The sequence below is a fragment of the Geotrypetes seraphini genome, chromosome 1 (genome assembly GCF_902459505.1).
Source record: "Geotrypetes seraphini chromosome 1, aGeoSer1.1, whole genome shotgun sequence".
Lineage (NCBI taxonomy): Eukaryota > Metazoa > Chordata > Amphibia > Gymnophiona > Dermophiidae > Geotrypetes > Geotrypetes seraphini.
Window position 1 is genome coordinate 30,843,830 of NC_047084.1, and position 17,437 is coordinate 30,861,266.

Consider the following 17,437-nt stretch of genomic DNA (forward strand, 5'->3'; position numbering starts at 1 on the left):
CTGTGCGAGTAACCGCAGAAGGCTGGCAATACTACTGCTTTGAGTAGTACGTAGAGTGCCTCGAGAAGCTAGAATATCTTCTTGGTGATTGAGACTGGTGAGACTTTGAAGAAGACAAAGTCATGCAGTTTGTATGTTTCTTGATTTTTTTTGAGAGGCCTCCTTTATACGATCTCCAAATAAATCATCCCCTAAATATGGAATGTTAGAGAGATGGTCCTGAGATTGGCATCTAGATCAGAGTCAAAACCAGGCCTGTATGTGCATCGCTATTGAGAGAGCAGAGGCACTAGAGGTGATGTCAGATGCATCAAATGTAGAACGCACCATGTGGGCAAAACTGAAAGAAGTTATTGTAAGGTGACAGACCTTTTTGTGAGGCAAGTAAATAAACGTAAGAGGAAAAGACTGCTTTGGTGCTCAAAAGTAGTAGCTGTCAATGTAAGGATTAAAAGGTTCGCTTTCATAAACTACAAAAGATCACAGAAAAAGGAAGACAGGCAAAAATATGAGGAAAAGTTAAAGGCTGGTTGAGTAGTCAGGAAAGCAAAGATGCAAATGGAAGAAAAAATAGCTGACATGGTAAAACGAGTAGACAAGACATTTTTTAGATATATTAGTGATAAGAAGAAGTGCAAAAGTGGCATTGTGAGACTCAAAAGTGAAGGGGAGAAATATGTAGAAGCTGATAAAGAAAAGGCTGAATTGCTTAACAAATATTTATGTTCTAAAGCGCTGGGAGACGTTTAAATACTTACATGGCGTAACTGCGCACAGGTTGAGTCTCTTTAATTTGAACAGAAGCTCTGAAATGAGAGTGCATAGGAGGAAGTTAAGAGATGATAGGCTCAGGAGTAATCTACAGAAATGCTTCTTTACAGAAAGGGTGATAGATGCATGGAGCAGTCTCCCAGAATAGGTGGTGGAGACAAAGGCTGTGTCTGAATTTAAAAACAAGCAAACCAAAAATTGACCCTGGGTACTCCACAGATCCAAGTAACAGATGAAAACAAAAACAACTGTGGAGAAGATATCCAAGATGCAGGCTTTATTGAAGATACAATCTTTTAATCCACCTGATAAAATGTCTAGGACCCAAAGAATGGGAACTAAGAACCCAACATGGTCCGTGTTTCGACTATCCTGTCTTCCTCAGGGATCCTATGAATAAAAGTTGAATAAAATATGGCTTGAGATAATGTTATAAATGTGGTTTGTTTGTGAATAAAATGTATAGTGAGTGGTGATTAATTTACCAAGTCAAAAAATGACTGGTGTCAAGAAAATATCTATTGAAAAATGTGAAGGTGACTGAATAAAAAGTGTGTATAGGAATCAAACCTGATGGTAATCTAGTGAACTTACATTTGATGTTGTGAGGGGAACATAAGAAGTGGAGAAAGCCCTTCCAGTGAACAATGTGATGGGTATCTACATCATGCCGTAGAGGAAGGAAAAACTAAATAAACAGAATGATGGCATGATGTAGATACCCATCACATTGTTCACTAGAAGAGCTCCATTTCTTATATTCCCCTCACAATATCAAATGTAAGTTCAATAGATATTTTCTTGACACCAGTCATCTTTTGACTTGCTAAGATGCAAGATCAAAGGACTGCAATATGTTGAAGTTACAAGTAAATGCTGTCAGCCTGAAAACAGGTTGAGGCCTGAACAAAGAAGCGTGTAAAAAGTAACAAAAATATTTTTCTGGAAGGCACAAAAAGATGTCTAAAATATACGCACAATATATACCTATAAAATAGATATCTAAAAAAGACCTTTTTTAAAATGTAGTTTGACTTGCTCAGAGGAAGAAAAAGAGATTGTCTCAGCTCTGCAGAAAACTAAGAACTGGTGGTCATTGGATGGAAAGGCACTCGCGCATGCACAGTGTGAGTGGTCTTCAAGACTTTCAAGTGACAAATGCATTTGTTGACTGTCCATGCCAGGCTCCGTGGATGACATCACCCACATGTGAGAATATATTGCCTGCTTGTCCTTGGATAATATATACTTCAAAAGGGTTGAATAAAACTGTAATATATTTTATAATAAAAGATCTCCAATTACATTTGACAGATATGCACCACAGCCATAGTCACCTTTCAGTGCCAATAACTATAAATGACATTCCACCTCGGATAGCACAGTTGCTTGATAATGAAGAAAGCTGGGACTTTAATATTTTTGAATTGGAAGCTATTACACATAAAAGGTAAGCGTCTGTTTTCTCTGTGTCATACTTGGTTAATTTTGCTCTAGAACTCTGCATCCCTCTTTTAAAAAGCAGTTTCTTCTGTGTGGTCTTTGTAGAAATGAAGATTAATAACTAAATGAAGATTAATAACTAAAAAATAAAACAATCAAAATAAGGTGGTAACCCTTTAATTTAATTTAATGCGCCCAGGCAGAAACAGGAAGCTGCGTCAGAGGAGAAGCTTTGGGCAAGCAGCACTGCTTGGAAAATTACAGTTGCTGTTGCCTATCTTACCCGCGTTCCTTGCTTATCTTACTTTCCGTCGATGGAGGAGGGGGTCCATTGCCGATCAGTCTGTCAAAAGGGGGGGTGCGTTGCCGATCGATGTATTTTTGGGGGGGGCATCGCCGTTTGAAAAAAATCAGAGTGAAAAGTGAGTAATGAGATGGGCCTAGGATGGAGGGAGAGAGAGAAGGACAGATGATGGATGTGGGAAGAAAGAGGTAGGGAAGGGCAGATGATGTAAGTGGGGAGAAGGGAGACAGAAGGGAGCAGGGCAGATGATTGATGTGGGAAGAAAGGGGCAGGGCAAATGATGGAAGTGAGGAGAAGGGAGAGAAAAGGGAGTAGGGCAGATGATTGATGTGGGATTGAGGGGGATCCGTTGCCGATCGATGCGTCGATGGGGGTGGCCGCGTTGCCGATCGATGCTGGGGGGAGGCCATCGCCGTTTGAAAAAAAAAAAAAAATTTCCGTTGATGCCCTCCTTCATCGGGCCCCCCTGACAATTTTGGGCTCTAGGCACGTACCTACTGGACCTATTCTTTAATCCGGCTCTGATCTCCCTTGCTGTAGCTGGTGGGGATCCCCAAGCCTCACCAACTGACAGTCACCTCAGGTCCAGTGACCAGAACTTTCCAAGTTCTGTAGCTGGCAACAACATTGCAGAGCGGTTGATGCTGCCTTTCCTCCTCCCCACTCCCGCTTGGCTTTCATGCATGCATGAAAGCAGTGGCAGCTTCAGGATATTGCCATTGGCTGTAAATCTTGGAGATTTCTGGTTGCCGGACTGGAGGAAGATGTCTTCAGTTGGTAGGGCTTGAGAATCTCCACTAGCTCAAGTATTTATATATTGCACTTTGGCCAAGAGAAATTTTGGTGCCCATCTACTAATTTTGGACTCCAGTCCCTCTACCAAATCAGCTGTATGAATATGCCACTGAACACAATATAAAAATAATGTGGTGCACATACCCCAAAGCTAACATATTCCTGTTAATAAAATCAGAATAAACAATTTGTTCTACCTTGTCTGGACATTTTAGTTTTCCATCATCTTGGTCCCTATCTATTACTAATTCTCTTTCCTATGTCTGCTGTTCATTTTTTTTCTCCTCTTCTCTCTCATTACATTCCATCCTTATGCCTGTCTCCAACATATTGATTTTTCCTTCTCAGCTTTCCTGACTTTTTCTTTTCTGCCTCTGTTCACTCAAATCTTCTTTTTAACCTTTGATCTCCCTCTCAATTCTCCTTCTCCTCTCAGTCCCTAGCTCTCCCATTTCCCATCTCACTCCTTTCCTAGCCTCCTATTTCACTTTCTCTCCTCCACCCCATATCCAACAATTTTTCCTCTCTCCTCTCCATCCCTCCTGTCCCCCTGTGTAACAACTTTCCATCCCTTCCTCAGTCTCATTCCCCTGTGTAGCAGCTTTCCATTCCTCCCTCAATCCCATCCCCCTGTGTAGCAATTTTCCATCACTCCCTTTCATACCCCTGTGCAGCACCTCCCAACCGACCCCACCACCATGAGATTTGACATACCTTTGGGCCTCCAATAGCAGCAGCGGTGGTGGTAGCTATTTGTTAGATGCAGTGCTGCAAACAGGCTTTTTGCAGCCTGCTCTACTAGGGTATCTATTTGCCGTGTCATCAGTGACATCATCAGTGATGCAGAAGAGGGAAGGCCACAAGCAGCCTGTTCAGAGCACTGCCTCTAATGGCCCACAACCACAGCTGCTGCTGCTTTAGGTTCAAACAATTTTTATTGATGCAAACACAGCAAATACAACACCAGCGCACCGCAAAGGTGCACAGTACAAATAATAATGCATCATATACAATAATAGAACAAGCATATACAATAAAAGAGTAACATCAACTAAACTCCCTCCCCTTACTTCTCTACATAGGGCAAGTGAGATTAATGAGGGTGGAAAGGTACTCCAAAGCCCTGTACTCTTATGAACCCCAAAAATGTCACACCACCCCTTCCCCCCACCTGAACCACTTATCCTATCTTTGACTAATTGCCAGAACCAAGAGGCAGGTACGGAGGTATGTCAGTTCCCGGAACATGACGCCAATGCGGACGCTGACCTCCGGAGCACCCCCTTATGGTCTGCACCACTGTTTAAGTGAATCATAAAAGAAACGTAGTAAATGATGGCAGATAAAGACCCAAATGGTCCAGCAAGTCTGCCCAACCATACATGCTCCATAAATTAATCATTTAATTTAAATGGTCTTTTTTCTTAGATATTTCTGGGCCAGAAACCCAGAGCCTTGCCCAGTAGTGTGCTTAGGTTCTATTTTCTGGAGTCTCCGTCAAAAGCTCACTCCAGCCCACCTTAACCATCTCAGCCATCAAAGCCCTTCCCATCCCATCCTCAACTGAATGTCCATAGACAGGCCTTAGTTCCTTCAATATATACCCATTATTTTCTGAATAGAGATCTCTGTGTTCATCTCATGCTTGTTTGAACTCTGTCACCATTTTCCTCTCCACCACCTTCCTCGGGAGCGCATTCCATGCATCAACTACTCTCTTCGTAAAGAAGAATTTCCTAACATTACTCTTGAGTCTACCACCCCTCAACCTCAAACTATGCCCTCTGGTTTTACTATTTTCCTTTATCTGGGAAAGATTTTGTTCTATGTTAATACCTTTCAAGTATTTGAACGTTTGAATCATATCTCCCCTATCCCTCCTTTCCTCTAGGATATTAAGAACATAATAATTGCCGCTGTTGGGTCAGACCAGTGGTCCATCATGCCCAGCAGTCCGCTCAAGCGGTGGCCCTTAGGTCAAAGAGCAGTGCCTTGAGTCTAGCCTTACCTGCGTACATTCTGTTTCAGGGCTTCCAGTCTCTCCTCATACGTCTTCTGGCACAAATCTTATACCATTTTTGTCGCCTTTCTCTGGACCACTTCAAGTTTTCTTATGTCCTTTGCCAGATATGGTCTCCAAAATTGAACACAGTAGTCCAAGTGGGGCCTCACCATCTACCTGTACAGGGGCATCAACACCTTCTTTCTTCTACTGGTTGCACCTCTTTTTATACATGTTTCCAATAACCAGGGACAATGTAACAATGAGAGTCAGAAAAATAGCTAGACTGCAATTGAAGAGACTGACTCAAGTCAATTAAACCTCCAAAAAGAAGGACTCGTATGTACTCAAACTTAGCTCAGAGGCATGTAACTCTGAAGAGAGGGAGGTAACCCTCTTTTTATACAGCCTAGCATCCTTCTGGCAACAGCCACTGTCGTGTTACACTGTTTCTTTGCCTTTAGCTGTTTGGACACTATCACTCCAAGGTCCCTCTCCCTATCCCTGCATATCAGCCTCTCACCTCCCAGCACATATGGCGCCTTCTGATTTGTAATCCCCAAATGCATTACTCTACACTTCTTTGCACTGAATTTTAGTTCACACATTCAAAATCACCTTGTATTTTTTACTAATAAATATCCATAAATATTAAATATATGTGTGTGAAAAGCTCAAATTGAATTTTGGTTGCCAGATATTAGACCATTCCTCTAGCTTTTGCAGATTCTTTTTCATGTTTTCCACTCCTTCCTTGGTGTCTAAAAGGCAAACTTTTCCTTCTAACTTTTCGGCAATGTCACTCGCAAACATATTGAACAGGATCGGCCCCAGCACCGATCCCTGAGGGACTCCACTACTCACCTTTACCTTCTCCGAGTGAATACCATTAACCACCACCCTCTGGCGTCTGTCCGTCAACCAGATTCTAGTCCAGTTCATCACTTTTGAGTCCTAACTTCAGCCCGTCAAGTTTGTTCAAGAGTCTTCCAATGATAGTCTGAAGGGGAATAGGTGGGAAGGAGAAGAGAGGAAATAGGGAGAAATAGGTGATCAGAAGCTTATACCAAAAGATATGAGGTGTTAACTTCTATATTGGACTAGATTACAGCAAATGTAACTTCTCTGCAATTTGTAACCTAGCTGAAAAAATAACTTCACCGTAAATGTAGCGTCGCTGAAAATGTAAATTTGCTATACCATTAAAAAAAAAAAAAAATTATAACTTCACTGTAAATGTACAGTCTCTTCATCTGTTAACCGCATAGAACTTCCATGGTAATGCGGTATACAAAAATAAAGTTGTTGTTATTATTATTATTAGATTGATATTATTATTATTAGATTGTTATGTTTAATTGTATTGTACAAACAGCATTAGTATTGTATCTGGTTTTTGAATGTTCTAATGTGTAGTTATTAGGTGTTTCATTGGTGTTACACTGACTTCGTATCATGTTGTTTTCCATGCTATAGTAACTTTTGTATTGTAGTTGCAGTTATCATATTTCTGTTCTATGATTGTTCTACAGTTCTGTTAAATGTATATATTTCTGATAGTGTTTCATATTAGTCCTAGGTTTGTTTGCTGTTTCCAGTACCGTATTTTCACGCAAATAACGCGCACCCGTATAAAACGCGCACACGGGTATAGCGCGCAGAAATCACGATGATATGTACAAAAACTTTGGTATACCGCGCTCACGGGTATACCGCGCATGCTGCCCGACGCTCCTTTCGCCCGCCCTGACTTTCCGTGCGCTGTCCCGACTCTCCGTTCACCCCCCCTGACTTCCGTGCACTGTCCCCCCTTGAAGGTCTGTCCCCATCCTGAAAGCCTGATGCCCCCCCCCGACGTCCGATACATCCCTCCCCCCCGAAGGACCGCCGACTCCCCAACAATATCGGGCCAGGAGGGAGCCCAAATCCTCCTGGCCACGGCGACCCCCTAACCCCACCCCGCACTACATTACGGGCAGGAGGGATCCCAGGCCCTCCTGCCCTCGACGCAAACCCCCCTCCCCCCAACGACCGCCCCCCCCCCCCAAGAACCTCCGACCGCCCCCCAGCCGACCCGCGACCCCCACGACCCCCCCACCCCCCTTCCCCGTACCTTTGGTAGTTGGGCCAGAAGGGAGCCCAAACCCTCCTGGCCACGGCGATCCCCTAACCCCACCCCGCACTACATTACGGGCAGGAGGGATCCCAGGCCCTCCTGCCCTCGACGCAAACCCCCCTCCCCCCCAACGACCGCCCCCCCCAAGAACCTCCGACCGCCCCCCCAGCCGACCCGCGACCCCCCTGGCGACCCCCACGACCCCCCCCCCCCCCTTCCCCGTACCTTTGGTAGTTGGCCGGACAGACGGGAGCCAAACCCGCCTGTCCGGCAGGCAGCCAACGAAGGAATGAGACCGGATTGGCCCATCCATCCTAAAGCTCCGCCTACTGGTGGGGCCTAAGGCGCGTGGGCCAATCAGAATAGGCCCTGGAGCCTTAGGTCCCACCTGGGGGCGCGGCCTGAGGCACATGGTCGGGTTGGGCCCATGTGCCTCAGGCCGCGCCCCCAGGTGGGACCTAAGGCTCCAGGGCCTATTCTGATTGGCCCACGCGCCTTAGGCCCCACCAGTAGGCGGAGCTTTAGGATGGATGGGCCAATCCGGTCTCATTCCTTCGTTGGCTGCCTGCCGGACAGGCGGGTTTGGCTCCCGTCTGTCCGGCCAACTACCAAAGGTACGGGGAAGGGGGGTGGGGGGGTCGTGGGGGTCGCCAGGGGGATCGCGGGTCGGCTGGGGGGCGGTCAGAGGTTCTTGGGGGGGGCGGTCGTTGGGGGGGAGGGGGGTTTGCGTCGAGGGCAGGAGGGCCTGGGATCCCTCCTGCCCGTAATGTAGTGCGGGGTGGGGTTAGGGGGTCGCCGTGGCCAGGAGGGTTTGGGCTCCCTTCTGGCCCGATATTGTCGGGAAGTCGGCGGTCCTTCGGGGTGGGGGTGCGAGTGGTCCTGCCGGGGGGGGGGGGGATGTATCGGACGTCGGGGAGGCGGCCGGGCAAGAGGGCTTGGGCTCCCTCTTGCTCCGATCGTGGGTGCGGGTGGGAGCGCGTGCGAGCGGTCGTTCGGGGTGGGGGTGAGGGTGCGAGCGGTCTGGCCAGGAGGGTTTGGGCTCCCTTCTGGCCCGATATTGTCGGGAAGTCGGCGGTCCTTCGGGGTGGGGGTGCGAGTGGTCCTGCCGGGGGGGGGGATGTATCGGACGTCGGGGAGTCGGCCGGGCAAGAGGGCTTGGGCTCCCTCTTGCTCCGATCGTGGATGCGGGTGCGGGTGGGAGCGCGTGCGAGCGGTCGTTCGGGGTGGGGGTGCGAGCGGTCCTGCTGGGGGGGTGAATCGGGCGTCGGGCGGGGTGGGAACTATGTTTTAAAACTTTTGTATACCGCGCTCACGCATATACCGCGCGAGGGGTATGCGCGGTAGGTAAAAACGCGTATAACGCGCGCGTTATATGCGTGAAAATACGGTATTCCTCATTGATTCTTATTTATGCTTATGTTTGGTCATTTTGCTGTTATTATACTGTTAACAGAATTGTAAGTTTTTATATTAAACTGTACCTGTTGTATGCCACCTTGAGTGAATATCTTCATAAAAGCAGTTAATAAATCCCAATAAATACAATAAATAATATATTTTTTAATGAGCATGCAAAAGTTAAAACCTCTTCCTCAGATCAGGACAAATTGTCCTGCTAGAGGACTATTGTGGTAGCAGCTTAAGATATATTAGACCAGACTCAAACTGATGGTTAAACGCAGGAAAACTCATTGTTGGCAGGAAATTGTATTTTGTTGCATCAAAGGAAGGATAACCTTCTTCCTTTACATAGCTGTGAATTGCTTTCTATGATCTTTTGGTAATGGAGAGAACATCTGCAAACTGGCTTTATATAATTGATGCTAGGGACCCCCTTTCTGAAGGTATGGGGGGCCATACTTGGACTCCATATAACAGAGGGCATGTAGTTTGGTCCTGAATGCATGAGGTGGGGGTGGAGTTAAGGTTATATTGTCTTGAATGTTTGTATGGAAGTATAACTGTGAATAGGCTGCTCATCTCTACTATGGAGAAGGGGAGAAAAAGTGGACTGGGGTTTTCTTGCATCAGTTATTGCAAGAGAGCCCCAGGTTATCCCTGCAGATAATGATGGTGGGATGGACATGCTACAGAAGTAATATGCACTATTCCTTATCTGGTTTGGGTTTAATAAAAAAATATGTAAATTAAAATCATCTTTCTCTAGGGAGTTAAAAAAGGAACCAATAACAACTGAATAGACATTAATGTATCTATAATAATAAAACATAAAGCACGCATGCCCACTCGCACCACGTGTTCCCTGAGATCTGATCTGTCGAAATGTGGCCGGCGAGAGTTCATAGGACTCCAGGACCCGTGGAGTGGCGGCTGCCCGGAGGAGGGTTGTCGGCAGAGAGCAGACGCCGGCGAAAAGGGCTAAGAAGCTGGTGGGAGCACAGAAAGCCTGCAAGGCATCGGGCCCACCTACTCTCCACCTCGCGCCTCTCTCCCTCAGCCTCGATACGGACAAAGTTTATTTCTTGGTTCAAAGCCGCCGCCGCGGCTCCTCTCTCTATCCCCGCCTGCATCGGAAGCCTTCTCTGACGCAGGTGCGGCTTGAGAGAGGAGCCGCACTGGCAGCTTTGAACTAAAAAATAAACTTTGTCCTTCAGCAAAAAACTTCCGTTGAGAGGTGCAAGCGCAGAGCGCGCTTCACCCCAACATACGACCTCGCCGGCTGTGGACTGTGCCTTTGCTGCTGTGCTTTTCGGTAGGCCTCCAAGCCGTGGCTCCTTCCCCCTGTCCCCGCCCCTATCCTTCATGGCTGCGGAAGAGAATGGAGTGTGGGGCTTGGTGGAAGTTTGTGTCTGGGTTGCAGGATGGTAAAGCTGTAGAGCTGGCAACAGGTACACATGCATGCCTTTTTTCCCTCTCCTGGCCAAGACCCTGTAGATTAATGGCGGGCCTGATAATAGAGAGACAGGGGAAGAGGTACTGATGGACAGGGGAGGCAGAAAAAGGAAGGGAGGCCTACTGCTGGACAGGGGGAACAGGGATGGACATGGGAAGAGGTGCTAATGAATAGGGGGCTGCAGAAAAAGGAAGGGAGGCCTACTGCTGGACAGGGGGAACAGGGATGGACATGGGAAGAGGTGCTAATGAATAGGGGGCTGCAGAAAAAGGAAGGGAGGCCTACTGCTGGACAGGGGGAGCAGGAAAGAGGTGATCATAGACAGGGGGAGGTAAAACAAAAGGAGAAGAGCTGCTGCTGGATAAGGGGAGCAGTGAAGGGGTGGTGGTGGAAAAAAAAAAAAGACAGAAAGAAAGAAAGACAAATACAGAAAGCGGCTAAGGAGAGAGAGAGAAAAAGAAATAAAGGCAGACACACACGCATATATTCTAGCACCCATTAATGTAACGGGCTATAACACTAGTTTAAAGTATATTTTTTTATTTAAGGAGAAATGAAAGAATAAAAATGTTTCAAAATGATTTATGCTTCTTAGCTGAGTGTTACATTTTTCTGTTTTTAAATTCTTGCAGGCCACTGGTTTATCTTGGTTTAAAAATTTTTGCTCGATTTGATGTGTGTGGATTTTTGAACTGCTCAGAAGCTACACTTCGATCGTGGCTTCAGGTGGTTGAAGTTAATTACCATGCTTCCAACTCTTATCACAATTCCACCCATGCTGCTGATGTCCTACATGCTACTGCATTTTTTCTTGGACAGCAAAGAGTTAAGGTACTGTACATATATTGAGTTCTTTTGTTAAAACAACTGAATATAAGAAAACCACAAGAAAACCAATTTGTCCATTTACAAGTTTCAGCTAAAGACAGTTTACAGACAATTCCACAAAAGTTTAATTTGAGAATATTTAAAAGCTAATTGTGGAGTATAAGTTATGAGATAAAATAAAAATTTATATATAGCTGTTTCTCATTTCATTATTACTTCCATTTGGGGGTTTTAACTATAAATTTGCTATCTGTAAGTCACATGCTCCATGACTGATCATTTCTTTACTGTGAAGGGATTTACAATAAAATTTGTATTAATGTGTGTGTGTATATATATATATATATATATAGATAGATAGATAGATAGATAGATGTAGCAAGGGATTTAATCTTCTTTCTTTATAGTGATCACACCACCATCATGGCCTCAGTGAGGCTGGCTACAGGGTGTTATGCAGGTTTTCATTCTTTTGTTCAATCTGCAGCCAAAAAGAGGCTAATAAATAATCTTTATGGCTTGGCAGTAAACACTGCTACATTGGAGGCTTCTTTTACAAAGCTGTGGTAGCAATACTGCCTTGGTAAATACACCAAAACCCATTCAATTCCTATGGGCTTCGGTGCATTTATTGTGGCAGCATTACTACCACAGCCTTGTGAAAGGGGCCCTTGTGTGTGTCTCTCTAATCATAAAAATGATTCCTGTCGCAAGCAGGAATGAGAAAAAACAAAGAAGGCAACCAAGTCACATCAAGGTCTGCGTGGGGGAAGCCCACAGTGCCAAACTTGTCTCACAACTTATAAGCCAAATACAGTGTAACAAGTCAAAAGAGCATGACACACTGTATAATGTTGTAGGGCGCTCTCAGTGTGAACCCTCAGTGATAGGAGCACAGCTCCGACACTTCACTTCTGGGTCAAGGCAATAAACCTCTACCCACACACCATCATCGAGCGCCCTGTGTGTGCAAGAATCAAAGCAATCAACAATCAAGGTGAGTAAATAAAACTCAACACAACACAAGCAAGCAACCTGAGCGACCCCCACACAAACCCTGCCAGCCGAACCCCCTCAAAAAGCACGCACAAAATCACAACGAAATCAAAAACCATGCCAAAAAGTGAAGAACATATCCAAAAGTAAACAATACTTATCCAAAACTGTCACACCGACGGAAAAACCGCGCCAGGAGGAAAGGTTCAACCGTGCTGGTTTTGGGAGGAGCCCTTCTTCAGGAACCTGGCCTCCAACAGAACACGAGCAGAGAGGACGGCTAGAGGGCGGGGTGCCCGGGAGGGAGAGCACACCAGCTAAAACAGATCTACAGGTGACATCATGCACGAACCAACCAATCATGCTGTGCCAGCACTCAACACAAACATAACTACAAAAAGGAACAGAAAAAGAAAGAGGGAGGGAACAAAGAACACCCACCAATAGAAACACCACAATCAGAGCAAGCAGGAATGAGTCAGGCACACAAGTGGGTGATGTCATTTGACAGTGCCAGAATAGAACTGCTGTCCCAGAGCTCAGATCTGAGTGTAAAGTTCTGAGCACATGTAGCCTTTTCCATGAGCTGCAGTCTCCCAAGTTCTTTGGTTTTGTTTTTTTCTGCTTTACGAAACTGATATGAAACAAAGCTCTCCCATAGAACCTTTAAATTGCTATTCTTCAATGTTGTTTTCATGATTCCCCTTCTTTATTTTCCTAGGGGGAAAAAAATGAAAACAGTAGTAATGTCAATGTTGGGTTTTAGACCTTGTCTGAAATGCAATAGAAAGATCTAGAATTTCAACATACACAAGTGCCTTTTATGCTTGCGTCCTGAACATGATCACAGAGTGTAAATATTTATTAATTTGGTTTTATATCCCACTCTCCCAGAAGAGCTCAGTTTACATATATGATAAAGCATTTTTACACAAAATGATGGCAAAACATAGCATGGCAAAAATGGCAAAACATAATATAACAAAACATGGTATGGTGAGCATAGTATTACATGCATGGCAAAAATAGTAAGGCAAGCATAGCATGATGAAACCTAGCATGGTAGACATAGTATGGAAAACATAGTGTGATAGATACAATGTATAGTATAATATAATATCACAGAAATGGTGACAGTATGACAGAGTATGGCAAAGCATAAATATTGTGCTCTAATATCACCATGAGCATAGAGATATTGTCTGAATCACCTTAGAGAACATTTAAAGTTGAGAAAAAGCCATTCCTTGGAATATTATACACAAAGAATTCCTTTGTAAAGAAGATTTCTACTTTTGGGCATACTAGTTGAGAATCTTCCATGGAAAGGTCACCTTAATGGTCTGTGATGGTAAAAACACATTGAGGGCATGTTACATCAGACCCTTTAGGGGGAAAGCAGCACTTTAGAAGCATTTCCTGCCTTTGTGGTACCAATTTTTTTGTCGGGCTGTGTGGTCTGAGGAAATACTGCCTGCATCCTCCTAACACCAGACTGAAAGCCGCCAAACTCTTGGCAAAACTCTGGATGTTTGTGGCTGTGTTGACGGGTTTGAATGTAAGTCTTTTATTGTGCTGGCTCACCTGTAGAAGGATGGTGCTGACAGTTGAACACAACCAAGTATGCTAACCTTTTTGCAGTGGGAGAATATATCACCCACAAGCAAGACATATGAAACTCTGTTCTCCACTCCAAAGTGTGCATATCTTTTCTTTTTTTTTTTTTAGTTCATTAATTTTATTGAATATTATAAGTAATATACAGAAAGCAGTTCAAATACTTAAAAATTGAATAAGAAATAGTGATTTAGAAACAAAAGAAACCATAATTGCTGTTATTTGCATATAGTAGATTAGTAAGAAGAATTCAGAGTATTTGAAACTGCTAAGAAAAGAAATAGAAAGGATAGAAAAGCAGAGAAGATGAATTGAAATAAAAAAGAAAAAAGAGAGATAAAGAAAGAGAGAGAGAAAGAGAGAGAGGCAGAAGTGTCTACAAGGCAGAATGAACATATGAATCTAAGAATGACCAAGGTGATTTATTTCGCACCAAATTTGTAGATAAACGAGATATCGTGTTCTTTTCATATGCATATGATTCGAATTTGTGGTACATGCTTAAGGAGTTCCACCAAAAGGTGTAGTCTAGTAGTGTGGGTGACTTCCAATTTTTCAAAATGTGCATAAGAGCTGTCACAATCATGGTGTCAATAAGTTTAGGAGGACAGTTTGATAGTGCGAAACAAGGGTGTTGAGAACGAAGGATTATAATGTCTATGGAAATAGCTTCTGAACATTTGGTAATAGATTTTATGGTGTCCCAGATACGAGTCCAAAAGGAATGAACCATAGTGCAGTGAAGAAGCATGTGATCAAGAGTTCCAGGCTTTTTCAAACAGTTCCAACAGGTAGGGTCTTGTTTCAGTTTCGCTTTCCACCTTCGAAATGGAGTCCATACTGCATTCCACATAACAAAGAACATTGATTGCGAAACTCTTGAGGATAATAGAGGGCGATTTGTAGATGACCAGAAGAGTTCCCAATCTATTTCAGAAAGCGTGGTCTTTAGGATAGAGCCCCAATGGTTCATGGATTGAGGTGTAAAGGTGAAGGTGTGATCTCTTAAGATGCTATAAAAAAGAGATATCGCCCTACCTTTCAGTAAAGCCAAAGTAGACCAGTGACGAATAGTTTGTTGAGAGGTCATAAAGTCAGGGCGCATTTGTACATTAGCTAGTATTTCAGTAAGCGTAAGCCATTGGGGATATATAGAGGATGGGAGTGAGTTTACAGAACAAAAAGTATCAAATGGGATAAATGAAGTGGAGGAGATCAATTGATGAACAAACCACACCCCTGCCCGTTGCCACCTCTTCCATGAAAGGGATCTACCCTTATTTTGAATTTTAGAATTATTCCAAAGGGACATAAGTGGGCCTTCAGCAACAGAGATCTCAGCCGCTGCATCTAATAGTTGAAAAGCATGTTGCGTTGCACTCAACAAAGAATATTTTCTCAAGTGTCTAGGTATCGACACTGTAAGGAAGCAAGAGATGTGTAGTGGTGCACATAAAAAGCATTCCATTTCAAACCATGCTGGTTTATCCTGTGGATATGAGTCAACAATCCAGTGAGCTCCGTATTTGGCTAAGGAGGCGATGTAGTAATAATAAAAATCAGGTAAATTTAAGCCACCATTAATCTTAGAGGCCTTCAGCTTGGCGAGAGCAATACGAGGTTTTTTCTTGTTCCAAATAAATTCAGTAATTTTCATATTAAGCCAATGAAAGAATGATTTATGGCAGAGAAGGGGAAGCATAGATAGAGTATAATTAATTTGTGGGGCTAAGGTCATTTTAATAGAGGCTATTCTACCCCACCAGGACAAATAAAGCGGGGACCAACGAGATGTAGTACTTGAAACTAAGTTTTTGATTTTAGATATATTGAGATCCTGAGCAAGTAATGGGTCTTTATGTATTAAAATCCCTAAATATTTTACAGCTCCCTGTGACCATGGAAAAGGAAAATGAGCTAGATCTGAGGAGGAAATGTGATCATTTAGCGGAAAAATCTCTGATTTCTCCCAATTAACAGAATATCCAGATATTTGAGAGTATTGAGATACGATGTGGATAAAATGAGGTAAAGAGATAAGAGGATTTTTTAGAAAGAGAAGAATATCGTCAGCGTAAGCTGCTAGTTTAATCTCTCGATTGGACGACGGAATACCTTTAATTAAGGAACATTGTCTGATAGCTGTCAATAGAGGTTCCAATGCTAAATCAAATAATAATGGTGAAAGAGGACAGCCTTGACGGGTACCTCTATGGAGGGAAAATCTATTAGAGAGAGAGTTGTTAATCAAGATACGAGCCGTGGGTTGTCTGTATAATGTTTCTATCCAGTCTGTAAAGAAAGAACCAAAGTTGTACCATTTCAGAACTCGGAATAAGAAAGGCCACTCCACTCGGTCAAAGGCCTTCTCGGCATCAATGGCTAGACCAATCACTGGATCCGACATTGATTTGGCGTGAGCATTGATATGATGAAATAAACGAAGATTATCCCCAATGTATCTATATTTGATGAATCCAGTTTGATCTCCATGTACGAGAGATGGGATCACTGTGGTGAGTCTTAGTGCAAGTAATTTAGCCATAATTTTGTAATCCAAATTAAGAAGAGAGATAGGACGAAAATTTTTAACCAGAGTAGCATCTTTGTCTGGCTTGGGAATAACTACAATCGTGGCCTCAGCGAAATTAAATTGTTTGTCCGGAGTGGAGTGAAGGAAATCATAATATGCAAGGAGTTGAGGAGTCAATAGGGTTCGAAAGCATTTGAAAAACTCATTTGTAAAGCCATCCGGGCCCGGAGCTTTCCCGGTGGGTAGAGAGGTTATAGCATTTTCAATCTCAGATATAGTTATAGGAGCATCCAGTTTTGCTTTAATAGATTCCGATATAGTTGGATGAGCTAGTGAGGATAGAAATGAGTCTAAATCCATTTCAGAGGCTGAAAAATCAGATTGATATAAGGTAGTATAAAATTTTTCAAATTGGGAAGAAATCAGAGATCTGGTTCTGGCTAATTGTCCTGATGAAGTGCATATCTTTTCAAACTTGTTTTTTTCCCCCCTGGTAGAGCAGTATTGAAGAAAACCAAATCTTACAAGTTTCCAAGTTTATTAAAAATTTGTTATACCACCTTATCTGCATATTGTATTTCGCTGAATGTCCAGCTATCTTGATTGTAAACCGCCTAGAAGTCGCAAGATTGTGGCGGTATAGAAGAATAAAGTTATTATTATATTATACAGTAGATCACGTACTCCCAAGGTTTCCAGGCTTTCATCACAGCAGCTGTTTGAGTACATGCAAAAGCCTGAGGAAAAACTGCTTTTGTTACATCCAGCCAAAGTGCTATGAAGCATAAATTTACCAGTGATTGCTCTCCCCCTCCCTTTCCCCTGAAGGTGAAATCAGAAGGGGATACCAGGCTTTATGACAGTTTTGGGTATTATAGGGTTCCTTAACAAAGCAAGGGGTAGTTCTGAGGAATAGCCTAGTGGTTAGTGCAGTGGACTGTAAACTGAGAGACCCAGGTTCAAATCCCTCCTCAACAGAACATTACCTACTGTACCTAAATATAGAAGACACTTGCAAGCCTTCATTCAGGTACTGTACATTCAGGTACTGTAGGTATTTTTCTGTTCTGGAGGGCTCACAGTTTAATTTTAAAAAGTGTTAAAGTGGGATTTTAACCTGGGTCCCTTGGTTTACAGTCTACACTAACTTCTAGTCTGCCTCTCTGCTCTGCATGGAC

The 17,437-nt window shown here is 43.6% G+C and overlaps 1 protein-coding gene across 8 annotated transcripts in view; it reads left to right on the forward strand.

The window, feature by feature from the left end:
* Positions 1-17,437, forward strand: part of PDE8B (phosphodiesterase 8B) — a 234,346-nt gene that overhangs the window by 176,340 nt on the left and 40,569 nt on the right. For all 8 annotated transcript variants that reach the window (XR_004537931.1, XM_033929322.1, XM_033929352.1 and 5 more), the window contains 2 exons: positions 2,086-2,221; positions 10,918-11,116. Coding sequence is in view for 7 of the 8 variants with exons in the window: in XM_033929322.1 (XP_033785213.1) it covers positions 2,086-2,221; positions 10,918-11,116 (335 nt within the window). In the remaining variant the exon portion in view is untranslated. The remainder of the gene's footprint in view (positions 1-2,085; positions 2,222-10,917; positions 11,117-17,437) is intronic.